The sequence below is a fragment of the Stegodyphus dumicola genome, chromosome 2 (assembly GCF_044657685.1).
Source record: "Stegodyphus dumicola isolate Sdum_Otavi_A_Nest chromosome 2, ASM4465768v1".
Classification (NCBI taxonomy): domain Eukaryota; kingdom Metazoa; phylum Arthropoda; class Arachnida; order Araneae; family Eresidae; genus Stegodyphus; species Stegodyphus dumicola.
This window is the reverse complement of record NC_140769.1, coordinates 31390640-31404472: the sequence shown is the minus strand read 5'-3', so window position 1 is coordinate 31404472 and position 13833 is coordinate 31390640. Positions and strand designations below refer to the sequence as shown.

The 13833-nt window shown below is 31.3% G+C and overlaps 1 protein-coding gene across 2 annotated transcripts in view; it reads right to left on the bottom strand.

The window, feature by feature from the left end:
* Positions 1-1783: 1783 nt before the first annotated feature.
* Positions 1784-13833, bottom strand: part of LOC118190531 (poly(A) RNA polymerase GLD2-A-like) — a 103099-nt gene continuing 91049 nt past the window's right edge. For both annotated transcript variants that reach the window (XM_035361256.2, XM_035361255.2), the window contains one exon: positions 1784-2017. In XM_035361256.2, coding sequence (XP_035217147.2) covers positions 1887-2017 — 131 coding nt within the window. In that variant the 3' untranslated portion in view covers positions 1784-1886. The remainder of the gene's footprint in view (positions 2018-13833) is intronic.

The following is a 13833-nucleotide window of genomic DNA, read 5'->3' as shown; positions in this document are numbered from 1 at the left end:
CAGCAGCTCGAGAGTTTGAAATGGACGAGAGATGTATTCGACATTGGAGAACTGAAAAAGAACTTCTTAAAAATATGCCACAAGAGAAACAAGCCAAAAGAAGTGGTACTGTAAGGTGGCCAAATTTAGAGGACGACCTTGCAAACTGGATAAAGGAGCAACAAGGAAAGGGAATGACAATTTCAACTGTAAAAATTTGCTTACAAGCAAAATTTATAGCAAAACAAATGAACATAAATGATTTCAAAGGAGGGCCTTGCTGGTCTAGCAGATAAATGAAAAGAAAAAATATTTCTGTGCATACTAAAAAAACAGTCGGGCAACAATTACCAATGGACTGGCAGGATAAAAAGGCATCTTTTCTAAAATATGTGACAGATATTATTGACAAAAAAAAAAAAAAAAAAAAAAAAAATTCTTCGGTCACAGATAATAAATATGGATGAAACGCCGTTAGCTTTGGACTCTCCTGCAAACAGAACTGTTGATGAAACTGGTGCAAAAACCATATCTGTGCTTACGACGCGGCATGAAAGAATGTCATTTACATGTGTGTTAGCTTGTGCCACAAACGGTGACAAGCTAAAGCCAATGATCATTTTTAAACGAAAGACTATTCCGAAAGGAGATTTTTCCTAATGACGTAATTATTTGTGTAAACAAGAATGGCTGGATAAGCGAAACAATCATGCACGAGTGGCTACAAAATGTTTGACAGTGCCATAAGGCATCTTTTTTCCAACATTCTATGCATGCTCATTTACTTGAGCCAGTAAAAACCAGATGTCAAAAATTGTCTACGACCGTAGCAATAATTCCTGATGGTTTGGCAAAAATCTTACAACCATTAGATTTGTCAGGTAATAAATCCTTCAAAGCTGAAGTCCGAAGCAGTGGGAGTGTTATATGAGTGAAGAATTGTATATGTATACCAAAAGTGGTAAAATGTGTAGAGCATCTTATGAAGAAGTTGCACAGTGGGTAGGAAGTGCGTGGAAATCGGTAAAAATATCGTCAATAATAGCAGTGTTCAAAGAAGCTGAAATTATATCCTTAGATAAAGAGACTGTAAACCAAGAGGATAAATGTGACGATCTGGAAGACTTGAACTTAGATCAGGATTTACTAAATCTTTTTAATTCAGATAGTGAAGAATCAGATTTTGATGGCTGCGTATAATGTATAGTTTGCTGTAATTCCTTTTGTAAGTAAAATTTAAAATTTCCTTTTGTCATTCAAATTTAATATTTCGTTTTTGCAACATTTTTTATAATATAGTCTGAGTATTACAACTATGGACTTCTTTAGTGGGTATATACATGTTTAGTTCTTAGTATATACATGAATGTAAATATATTTTCAACATTTCTTACCTTTAATTTATTTTTGAGTTATGGTTTCCTTTCATGCATTTTTCTTAACTGATATGTCATATATCAGGACTTAGGTTGAGATTTTGCATCTATACGGCCCACTACGATGTCACACCAATTTATCTATTGCGGCGTTTCTGTGTAATTTTAATTTCTTCTCACCATTTTTCTCAAGTGCGCCGTTTACGCTGATGCGACCTTTCTTCCAGAAATTATGGTAAATATTAACCATACATTGCGCTGTACTTTATAATTATGTCACATGCTGTATATTGACCAAGAGAAGCAAAAAAGGCTTGCTAACAGATTTCTTGATGCAATACTGAATTTTGAATAAATGAGTCTAGTAATTGTTAAATTTACTTTAAAGAATTATTGCACATCAACCCAAAATTCATCTACAGATAAACAAATTCAATAAAACATTTTATTTTCAAAAACATATGTATATAAAAATACTTTCTTCATTTAAGTATATACAGCAGATTTGATACTGGCTTCAAAAAGTTCAGTTTAATTTAATATACTATCCAGATCTGGATTATTCTTTATACAATTCCAACTATTAATAAACACTTGTCTCACATGATGAAATGCTTCACTTATAAATACAGCTCGAGCTGTATTTGTCAGATCAAATGGTTCTGAAAATAATAAATTAAAAAATGTAATTAAAAAATTAATAAAATTAAATAAATAAATCTGAAATATACATGAATTATGACTAAAATATTTTAATAAATGTCAATAAAAATAAAACAATTATTATTATAATTTCAATAACGCTAATTTATCATAATTATATTTCTTAATGTTACTTAAGCACTGAAGAACTGCACACCCTGCTTGAAAAGTAACCAACAGGAAGCCCACGGGGAAGTTTCTTCTGGTGAGGAAGAGAACATAAAGGGTTCATACTTGCATCCATCAAGGACCATTTGATGACAGAATGGGAAAAGATTTGATCACAGCTAAATAGTAGCATCTCTGTCATGCTGAGGTGAATGGAATGGCATGTCGCAGATTTTAATAAGTTCTTTCAAAATGTATAGTAAATGATACAGCAATAATAGTTAATTTATATCTTTGTTCATAAAAACAAAAAGCGGCTTATCGAGAATCATTCAGGGTTGCATCAAACAAAAGGGCAGATGTTATGAAAGTATTGCACTGTTACTGTTGGCTTAATGTTTTGTTTTGTTTCCCTTATGCAAATTTGATCAGAGGCCAGTCAGCAGTACATTAATGTGATTCCTGCTGACGATATGTTGTGATGTATTTATACGACGGAGTCAGTGAACTCGGGTCCACTCACTTTCTGTTTTACTTTGGTTTTAATATAAAGGTTGCTTTTGCAGGCTAATTGCTTTAATTTATGAGTAAAATAAACATTAGCTTTGTTTTAAATAAGTTAATTATTTTTGAAAAGCAAAGTATGCTTTTCAACAGATTGCTGTACTTTACATGACAAAAGTTAAGTCACGCATATCTATAACTGATGCTAAATCATGCTATTTGGGAACAGTTTCACGGTCAGTGGGATAAAAGGTAAGAATCCTGTTGCAGACTATGTTTCCTCTTTGACTGTGTCTCCTTAATATCTATGTTATATTAACAAAGAGAATTTTACTCTTTATTGAAATAAATAATAGTTCATATAGTAAAGCAGACAACCATAACCAGTTTAAGGAGAAGTGATGCAAAATCAGTCACAATGCAAAGCCTAAAGCAGTAACTGAATAAAATCACATGCCCCTAACTCTATGATTAAGCTCACTACCACTTCCAGCACAGCTCTATTTATAGAACTGCCCAAGCATTTCAGGAAGTTTAGAAAAAAATTGCTCCTAAAGTTATCAAAAAATGTTTTCCAGAAATTTTCATAGCATTGCTGTAGGCAAAAAATTGGCATATGTCACAAAGGCTTATAGAGAGATTTTGTACATATCTTTGGATCTGTCTGAGCTATCTTTACAATAAAAAATACATCAAATCAGAATTACAAGGCTTATAACAAGATACATAAAATACAGAAAGTGGCAAAAAATTTAAACAAAATAATTATATAAAATGTATGAAAAAAAATATATATATACAGTCAAAAGTTGTTAATCCGGACTCGTAGGGACTTCGGCGATTCCGGATTATAGATCATCAGTTTAAATCTGGTAAGATGGCATGCAGAAATTCTAAAATTACAAATATGAAACTGTAATTTATGAAATAAAGAGCAATTATGATCTAAAGGGTATCAAAATTTACAAAAAAAAAAAAAAAAAAAAAAAAAAAAAAAAAAAAAAGCTTAATATTTATTTGTTTACTTTATTAACCCCTTAACTGCCGTGGGCGTATATATACGCCTTGCTCAGCCGATGCGTTAACTGCCCCAGGCGTATATATACGTCCTTCCAAACTGCTATCATTTGCTTTGCGCTGCTACACCTAAAATTATTCGCAAAGTTAACGCATCGGCTGAGCAAGGCGTATATATACGCTTAAGGGGTTAAACATTTCTTTCAATGTAAGTTGTTTAAGTTGCTTCCTTTTATGTGATAATACTTTCTGTTTAATTCTATAATCAGACATAATTTCTTGTTCAGTTACAAAGTTCCGCTGTTCATGTCCTATAATTGCTGTGTCGAGAATACCGACTAATTTGTCAATCGAAATTTTTTCGTTTTCAATAACCTCTGCGTCACTTTCTTCACTATCGGAAGCGAATTATAATGACGAGAAATTTTATTTAAATCTTATCAAAGACGGAGTACATCGAGATGAAATACTGCATTTAGTAAGGAATTATAAGCCAAATAAAATAAAAACATCTGGTCTGAAGATAAGGATAGTGCTGACAGATCAACTTCCAATTCATTGCGCGCCGCGGCTTCTCCCCCCCCCCCCGCCGAAGAGCAGCGCGAAATTGATAAACAGATTTTGGAATGGTTAGAGAAACAAAGGATATGCCTTTATCCATTTTTTTGAAGCAATTCCACTTTTTGTTTGATGGACATCAAAACATACTTTCGCTTTGCAGATCCTTTGGGAGCTCCAGCATCGGGAATTCTATTTGACATAATCGAAAGTTCAAGCTTACTTTTATAAAATTGCTCTAACAGTCTTTAAAAAATAATAAGCCGGATCCATTTCGAAGATTAAGGAACAACGCTATCTGCAACATTAACTGAAATAGATAATTAGATAATTTTAGCTTATACCGTCCGTTATACATTAAACGCGCACGCGTAAATGTATTATGCGCATGCGTAAACACCCATAATCATTCCGGATTATGGGTGTCCGAATTAACGACTTTTGACTGTATATGAAAATAATACATAGCATATTATATTATTAACATATTATTAAAGAATACATAATGTATGTAAAAACAGAATATAACTAAACATAAATATATGCATAAATTTTCAATAATATTCTCATAAATTAAATTAATTCTCATAAAAAAGAATTAAAATTATTCATAATAATCCATTACATAATATATATCTTAAATACTGCAACACTAAATTTCTCAACTAAAAATAGTAATAATTAAATAAAAATTTCATCACATCAAAAGAGAATTTTTAGAACTCTATAAATATCTAATAAAAGTCAAATGTGCAGCATATAATGACAAAAGTAAAAGGAAATTATAAAAAAGAGACAGAGATAACAGAAGAAAATTAAGCACTTTTAAGAACTGCACAAATGCTTTTACATTAATTTAATAGTTATATAGTTTTATAAATAACAAAATAAATATTAATGTGTATTATTTATTTATGTACAAAATAAGTTAATTCTTAGCAACTACAGGATATTTGACAAAAGTTTGGAAAGATATGAATTGCAAGAATGTTTTCTTTTAAGGGGAAGTGGGTGGTAAACATTTACCGTAAATTCATTTACACTCATGACTTAATATGTTGTTTAAAAATTGAAAATTAGGTCTGTGGCGTAGCTACAGGAATTTTACTTTGTTTTTAGAACTTCAATAGTTTAGACTGTTAAGTGCAAGTGAAACAGTTAATGTAGAATTCACTGCAACGTTTTAGCCTGATACGAGCGCTCAGATTGCGGTAAGCCAGCGTAGCAAGTTTGAATTCATGTGAAACACACCTAACTGCAACAGGGTGTACTTGGCGTAAAGACATTGCAATGCATGTACTTTCTGCTGAACTCTGTGGTTTTATCTGTGCTTTCTGATCCTCATCTTCTTTTTAACCCTTTGGGTGCACGCAATATTATTTTTATAATTTTTTAAACTAAAAACTCTACAAATTGGATATTATGATCCTAGAGACAAATAATATATGAATTAAAAAAAATCTACTTTTGCCCATTGTTTCGTGGGTGGTGATCACACTGTGAAACCACTGCACGTCTAGGACTTTGAAACTTTCCAACTTACCTAGGTAGTAGGAAAAAAAAAAAACTTACCTTTTTTCGTGTGCATTTCTAATAAATGACGAAATTTACGAATTAAAAAAAATGCATGTAAGAATTACATAATATATATATTTTACATTATTTTACAAACTAAATCATCTGAAAAAATTAAAAAAAAACATTTAAGCAATTTTTCTATAACAGTGAAAGTACCTACATAATAAGGACGTTTTGCTACATGGATTTAAAAAAAACTCAGTAAAATAAGGATAAAAAAAGACTCAGTGTTTTTTTTTTTTTTTTTTTTTTTAATTTCAAAGAAAAAATATTTTCTGTGACACTGTTCAAAGCATGTTTTGTCTTTTTGGTACATTGCATGTTTCGCACATATATCTTCTATGATGTTTCTTCGTAGTGCTACAAATGTACAATGATTGGATCCAAATTTCAATATATGTCCAGCGTTATTTAGTTTCTTTTCATCTGGCACATGACATTTATGGTTTTTTTATGTTAATGGGGAGGGGGGGGGGCTTGGTCTTTTTGCTTTGGTACGGATCATCTGTTTCCCACTCATACTTATTTTATTCGTATTTTGTCTCAAAATATTCAGAAAATTTGTTTAATTTAATTAAAACTTTACACGATTTCTATTTTTAATTACAGCAAAGTATATTTACATTAAATTTAAACCACAGGAAATAATTTATAAAATCACAATACTAGCTTGGGGAGCAAGTGTGCTGAGGTCAGAGAAAAGTCTCTGGAAAAGAAAGACCTTTTAACTGGGCAGGTGCATGTATTGTTTAGTAATAAAATAACTCTGTGATTTCAAAACCCCTTATCTATATCCGGGTAAAAATAAACTTTCCTATTTGAGAAGCAAGCATACGCCATTGTGAAGAGCAGTGGTTTCAAGGTGCAACCACCAAGCCTCATTGTGTCTCAATGCTCTAGAGGGGCAGTGGTCGCACCCTGAAACCACAAAGCAAATGCCATACATATAGAGTTTTTTTTTTTTATATATGCTGTTTAATTATTGCTATTTTTTATTGTTTATGATAGAAATCATGATGTGCGATGAATAACTTTTGAAATTTAAAGTTGTTTATATTAATAAAAGGAAGTTATTTTGTCTCATTGAAAACGAATTTTAAAAGGCATCCGATTTGAAGTACTAAGACATAAAACATTTATAATTCTGCAGTCATTTTGTGTTATTTAGAGGTAAAAGATCAGTAATCAATTGATTTTCACTCAAAAATTTCGGAAAGAAGAGGAGAAAAAAATTTGAAAATTGGTGGTTTCAAGGCGCGACCACCGCGTGTCAAAGGGTTAAGTTTCACAGGACTTTTATTTCACCGAATTTTGTGTTTATTCTTACATGTGTCTCACTGCTTTGTGGCTTATTGTTTACTTTATCATTTGCGCTCACAAATTAGTAGTATGGTTCAAAGAAGGAGTTATACAGCTGCTTTTAAGCTTCTGGCAGTGAAAAAAGCATGAGAAACTGGAAATCAGGCTGCAACTAGAGAATTCCAAGTTACATGCATTCAGCAATGAAACAAGCACTCTTAACAAGAAGCATTAGAGAAAATGTCTAAGAAGTACAGATCTTGTTGGACTGGTGTCATAGCTTGACCTGTTTTGTAAAACAATTTCGAGAAATGGACAATAGAGCAGGTAAAAAAAAAAAAAAAAAAAAAAAAAAAAGGCTTATAAATATCAATAGTTAGAATTTGCCTTAAAGCAAAAGTAACAGCTCAATAAATGGCCCTTAAAAACTTTGTTGGAAGACCTAATTTTTGTTTTCAGGTTCATAAAGTGAAAGAAATTATCTGTCAAAATTAAAACAACAGTTAACCAGAAGCTTCCTGTAGATTGGCTTGAAAAAGCTTTTTGGAGTACACATCTACGAAAATTAAAGAACAAAATTTGAAAAGAGGGTAAATACAGTCAAAAGTCGTTAATCCAGACGCAATCCGGAATTATCTATAATCTGGACCTCAAAGCTACAAACTTTCTGCACATGCGTCAATGCATGATGCTTTTACGCATGCGCATAATACGTTTACGCATGCGCGTTTAATGTAGAACGGACGGTATAAGCTAAGCTAAAATTATCTAATTATCTATTTCAGTTAATGTTGAAGATTGTGTTGTTCCTTAATCTTTGAATTGCATCCGGCTTATTATTTTTTGCAGACTGTTAGAGCAATTTTATAAAAGTAAGCTTTTAACTTTCGATTATGTCAAATAGAATTTCCGATGCTGGAGCTGCCAAAGGATCTACAAAGCCGAAGCATGTTTTGATGTCCATCAAACAAAAAGTGGAATTGCTGCAAAAAATGGATAAAGGCATATCCTTTGATTCTCTAATCATTCTGAAATATGTTTATCAATTTCACGCTGCTGACAATCTCAGACAGGTGAGAGAAGCTTTGTATGAAGACTTTGCCTTGTGGGTTGTAAAGCACAACAATCTGTCTGAACTGCACGATCATATCATCTTTCATTAAATTAAAAATCATCACAAAAAATAAATAAAGATAGTGACACTGAAAGTGGTTTAGAACAGAATGATGAAAATGACTTTGATGATTATTTGTTAAGCTTTCAATTCAGACATTACGAAGTTGAATTTTGAAGGTTTTATATAAATACATGTAGTTTATTTTAATTATAAAAATTCTGTTAGATTATGTAATTTATGTATTCTTTTTCACAATATGGTAGTTTACAATTAAATACAAAGTTTGTAGAAAATGTAAAAATAACATCTATTAGAAATCCGTTTGTTCTGGCAAGTACAAAGTAAAATCATTTACTTTTTATTTAATTACAGTTTATATTATGTTGTTTTTAAATGTTATAAAATGTTATGAATGATTCATCAACATAGAAGGGGATTACTGAATAAATTGATATTGAGTTCCATGTTTCAGAATGCTCTGCTGTGGTGTATATGGTGGTGTAGCTTATTTGACTAACTTATATTTTTTTAAAGTCAATCATCCTGTGTGGAACATATATGCCAGGATGGCTTATCTATACAAAATTATGGTAGCTCAAATTTTTACATGGGCAGTGTACAGTTCCACATCAACTGTCCTAAATCAGAATACCACTGAAAAGATATTACATAGCTTATCATATTGGCAGATATCATGAACAGATATGACATATAACAGATTTCTTATAAGGGACTTTATTTACTTCAGTATTATTCTGATCCTGATTGCTATTATCAATATGACACTAGGTCATTTTTTAGGAAGGTTAGATCCAATTTTTACTTTTTCATCAAAATTATGCCTTGTCTTTGCAATTCATTTTTATATAAATTACATTCATATCCATTTATTCATTTCTTTTAACAAATTTTTTTAGTTATTATGGATTTTTATCCCCCCCCATTTCTATGCACTTAAATAAATCAATACTGCATACTCCCTTTTCTTGAATACTTATACTCTAAGCAGTTTTGACAGTAAACAGATCATTTAATAATGTTTCTTTTAAACAAACAAACTTTGTTTTTTTATCAGTTGGACATTAAGGCTTAATTAAATATACACAAATATTATTTCAGATAAATTCATATATTCTGTTGGTTAAAACATTTGGTATTTTCTGACTGCCTGCCATCAATCTGAAGAGTATTCACCAAGCAACATGCCACATTGCAAAAATAGGCAACCCATGATGTTGCCAAAATATATTTATATGTCAACCCGAGTATGCACATCTGCAGCAGGTGAGCATTGATTTCCACCTTCAGATTTGACAGTCTTTAGGTTTTTTTTTTTTTTCCTTTTTGTAGTAGTGAGTGCCATTTATTTTTGTTGTAAGGAACAGCGGCGGCTTGTAATAAGCACTGTGGAACTGCAGCACCCCCTATTTCCACTTATTATTATTTTTAATATCTAATATAGTGTGCCCTTTAGTCTTTAATTCTTTCTTTATACTTTTACAATACATAATCCGTAAGCTTAAGGTCAGTTGCCATCCCCTACTTTGTGAAAAAGGTACGAAATTCTTTGTTTGGAACTGCGCGCTTCTCAGTCCCAGCGACGGGGTGCTTGGCTGTTCTGCGCATGCACGCACAGAAAACAGTACGCGAGCCGAGATGTGAGAAGAGCACTGTCGCTCTTGCAGTGCTGAAATTCTGGCATGTTGTTAGAAACGTGATTTCTTTTTACTCCACGCGTGTGGTATTCCTCCACGAGGTGGAACTTCATCATACGGACCATAAACAGAGTTCATGAAAATTTGCAACCTTTAAAAATTGCCTTACTGAAATTCAATCAACATCAAATGCAAATCAAACTATTGCAAAAGCAACAGGAATTTAAAAAAAAAAAAACCTATATGATGATAATTTCAAATTTTGGTTAGAGCTTTTTTATCAGATGCCTCATGTTGAAATAATATACAACTAAATGCAATCCAGAGAAATTAGTGTGTTGTTTAAAGTTAAAAAATATATAACAAATTTCAAAACTGCTATTTTAGAACTAAGAAACTCAAAGTTCTGTAAGAATTTTTGAAAGACACTGATGGCAGAAGCTAAGGAAATATGTGACTTTATACTATGTATTGATATAATGCACAGATATTCTTCCACTAAACACTTAGCAGCAGCTAAATTGTTAAACAAGAAATGCTTCGCTAGTTTTAGGAATGAACACTCTACAGAAGAAATTGTACAGACCACTGAAGCATATTTAATGACTGACAAAGAAAAGCTTGAAACTGAACTGGAAGTATTCTATTGTAGGTCTGATATCCATGAATACTGAAAATTAATCGAGCTACAGAAATTTATCTAAAAAAATAATCTAGATGATGTTCTTAGTGAAATTACGAAACAGACAAAAAAATTCTCTTGAGAGTTTTCATGACTACATCAGATGCAGAATGCTGTTTTTCAACATTGAAAAGAATGAAAACTTTTCTAAGAAGGACTAGGAATTCGGAAAGACTAAATGCACTTGCATTGATTTCAATAAAGAAAAATTTCCTCAGTTGTCATCCAGAGATCAAGGAGAAAATTATTGATCTTGTCGTGCAAATTAAAACAAGAAGAATGGATTTCATTTTTAAATGAATAGACAAAGATTTAACTAACAATTTTGGTTAAAGTAATTAAGAAATGTTTAATTTTTTTTTCTTGTAAGATTTCATGAAGTTTCAAAATAAATTTTCTTTTTATACATGTTTATTTCCTTTTAGACAATTTTAAAACAAAGGTTAAATTTTTTTGGACCCCCACTAATTTTAGCCACGAGCCGCCACTGGTAAGGAATCATAAAAAGTGTATTTTGCCTAACAGTAGAGAAGGCAAAAGCTCATATTCTATGAAGTAATATTGTTAAATAAATCGATATCATATGAAGAAGCAAGTCGAAAAATAAAAAACGTATCTTTTCACATTTTTTGTTGAAACTTAACAACACGTGCACAACATTACATCGGCATCCATAGCTCACACACAGAGAAGAGAGAACTTGGTGTTGCCAATACGGTAAATATAAATGTACCAAACTAACACGCCTCCTTACATTTATATTTACTAATTACAAACAAACATAGATATAAGCAATCTTTTCATCTTTATTACCATTTACAATTACGCATAGATATAAACAATAACATTCAACACTTAACACAAATTATTTTAAAAAAAGTTTCTTTCATTAACTTAAATGTTAAAATCAAAGTTAAACACAATTTAGTTTACATAAGGACATTACCAAAATCTATTTCATTTCAAGCAAATATATTTAAATAAACATCACTTAAATAAACAGTATACAAAATTTATTTCAATTTCAAACCTTCTCTAAATTTCATAAATTTAATCTTTCCTAAAGACTTAGTAAAGATATCTGCAATATTTGATTCTGAATCAATCTTTACAATTTCAATTACTCCATTTTGAACATTTTCGTGAACATAGTGATATTGAACTTCTATGTGTTTTGAATTTTTAGTGAAGTTCCCATAATTAGCAATAGCCAAAGCTCCTGAATTATCTTCATAAATTTTAATGGGGTGAGTTATATCAGCAAAAACATCATTCACAACATTTTTCAAGAAATTAATTTCTGTTGCAGCCTCAGATAAAGCAATATATTCGGCAAAAGTGGAAGATTTTGTCACACAATTTTGCTTTTTGGATTTCCAGTAAATTGGATTACCAAATAATTCAATAACAAACCCAGTAGTTGACTTTCTGTCAACAATATCACCTGCCCAATCAGCATCAACATAACAATTCATAATATCAGTTTTAAGATTTTTACCATAGGTTAATTTTAGATGTTTTGTTAAGTACAAATACTTTAAAACTCTCAAAGCATATTTGAAATGTGTCTCATCGTAACAATTTTGAAATCTACTTAAATAATTTACGCTGAAAGATATGTCTGGTCTAGTACCATGACTAATATACAAGAGTGCTCCTATTAGATTTCTATATTTGACATTTTGATTTAAATTAGATTGGCTTAGTTTAAGATTAGTCTCCATTGGTGTATCATAAAGCTTTGAATTTTTAATACCATACAGTTTAGCTAAAGATTCAATATAATTTTCCTGACTCAGTGTTAAGATATTACTTTTCTCATTATCATATTCAATATCAATTCCAATGTAGATTTTTACTTTACTTAAATCCTTCATTTTAAATTTTTTATGAAGTTGTTCCTTAATATCATTAATTACCCGAGTATCTCTGCAACATATCAACAAATCATCAACAAATAAAAGAATATATACAAATACATCATTTTCAGATTTTACATAAAGACAATAATCATATTTACTTCTATGAAATCCTAGACTCTCAATATACTCGTTAAAGCACTCATACCAAGCACGAGGGCTTTCTTTCAACCCATATAGTGCTTTCTTTAATTTATACACTCTATTCGAATTATCATCATAGCCTTGTAGCTGTTTAACATAAACCTCAGACACAATATAACCATTTAAAAAGGCAGTCTCAACATCCATTTGATGAATATTTAAATTATACTGACAGGAATATGAAAGTAACAATTTTAAAGTTTGCATCTTGATGACAGGGGAGTAAGTGTCCTCAATACTATCTTTTTGCTGAAAACCTCGAACCACTAATCTAGCTTTAAAAACATTACCTGGTTTTCTTTTGAATACCCACTTCACATCTAGAATTGCTTTATCCTCTGGTTTAGTCACTAGTGTCCAAGTGTTATTTTTAACAAGACTGTTCATTTCACTGTCCATTGCCTCTTTCCAATGTCCAGCCTCACTGCATGTTGTCGCGTCCTCAAAGTTACCTGGAACTGTAGCATCACAAAAATTTGCACTAACACAGTAGTACCCGAATTCTTCATGAAATCGAACTGGTGGTTTGATTTGCCTTCTTGGTCTCATTCCACTTTTTGTTTCATCTTCATTTATCACACTGTCCTTGGAGTTATCGTTACTTGATTCACACGACACTTCTTGAGGTTCATTCTTCTTATTTGTATCATCATTCTTATCTTCATCATCACAACCTACACACATTATGTCTTCTTCAATAATATCAACATGTCTGAAAACTATTATTCTGTTATTCATCAAAACTCTATATCCAACTTCTGTATACCCAAGTAAAATTCCAAATTCAGCCTTTTTATCCCACTTCGACTTTCTCTTTTCTTCTGGTATTCTTACATACACTCTACTTCCGTATAATTTCAATTCATTAGCAGATGGTTTCCTATTGAAAAATATTTCATATGGTGTCTTCTTTACAATAGTATTTGTTAATGTCCTGTTTTTCAAATAAGCAGCAGCTTTAATTACTTCAGGCCAGTAACGTCTATCAACTTTTGCTTCGGCTAAAAGACATCTTGCCATATCCATTATAGTTCTGTTGTAACACTCAGCAGTACCATTTAATTCGTGTACATATGGTGGGCATGACTTTATCTTGAAACCTTTTTCTCTTGCAAATTTGTATATCTTGCTATTCATATATTCACTACCATTATCACATCTTAGTTCTTTGATAGTCTTCCCTGTTAAATTTTGA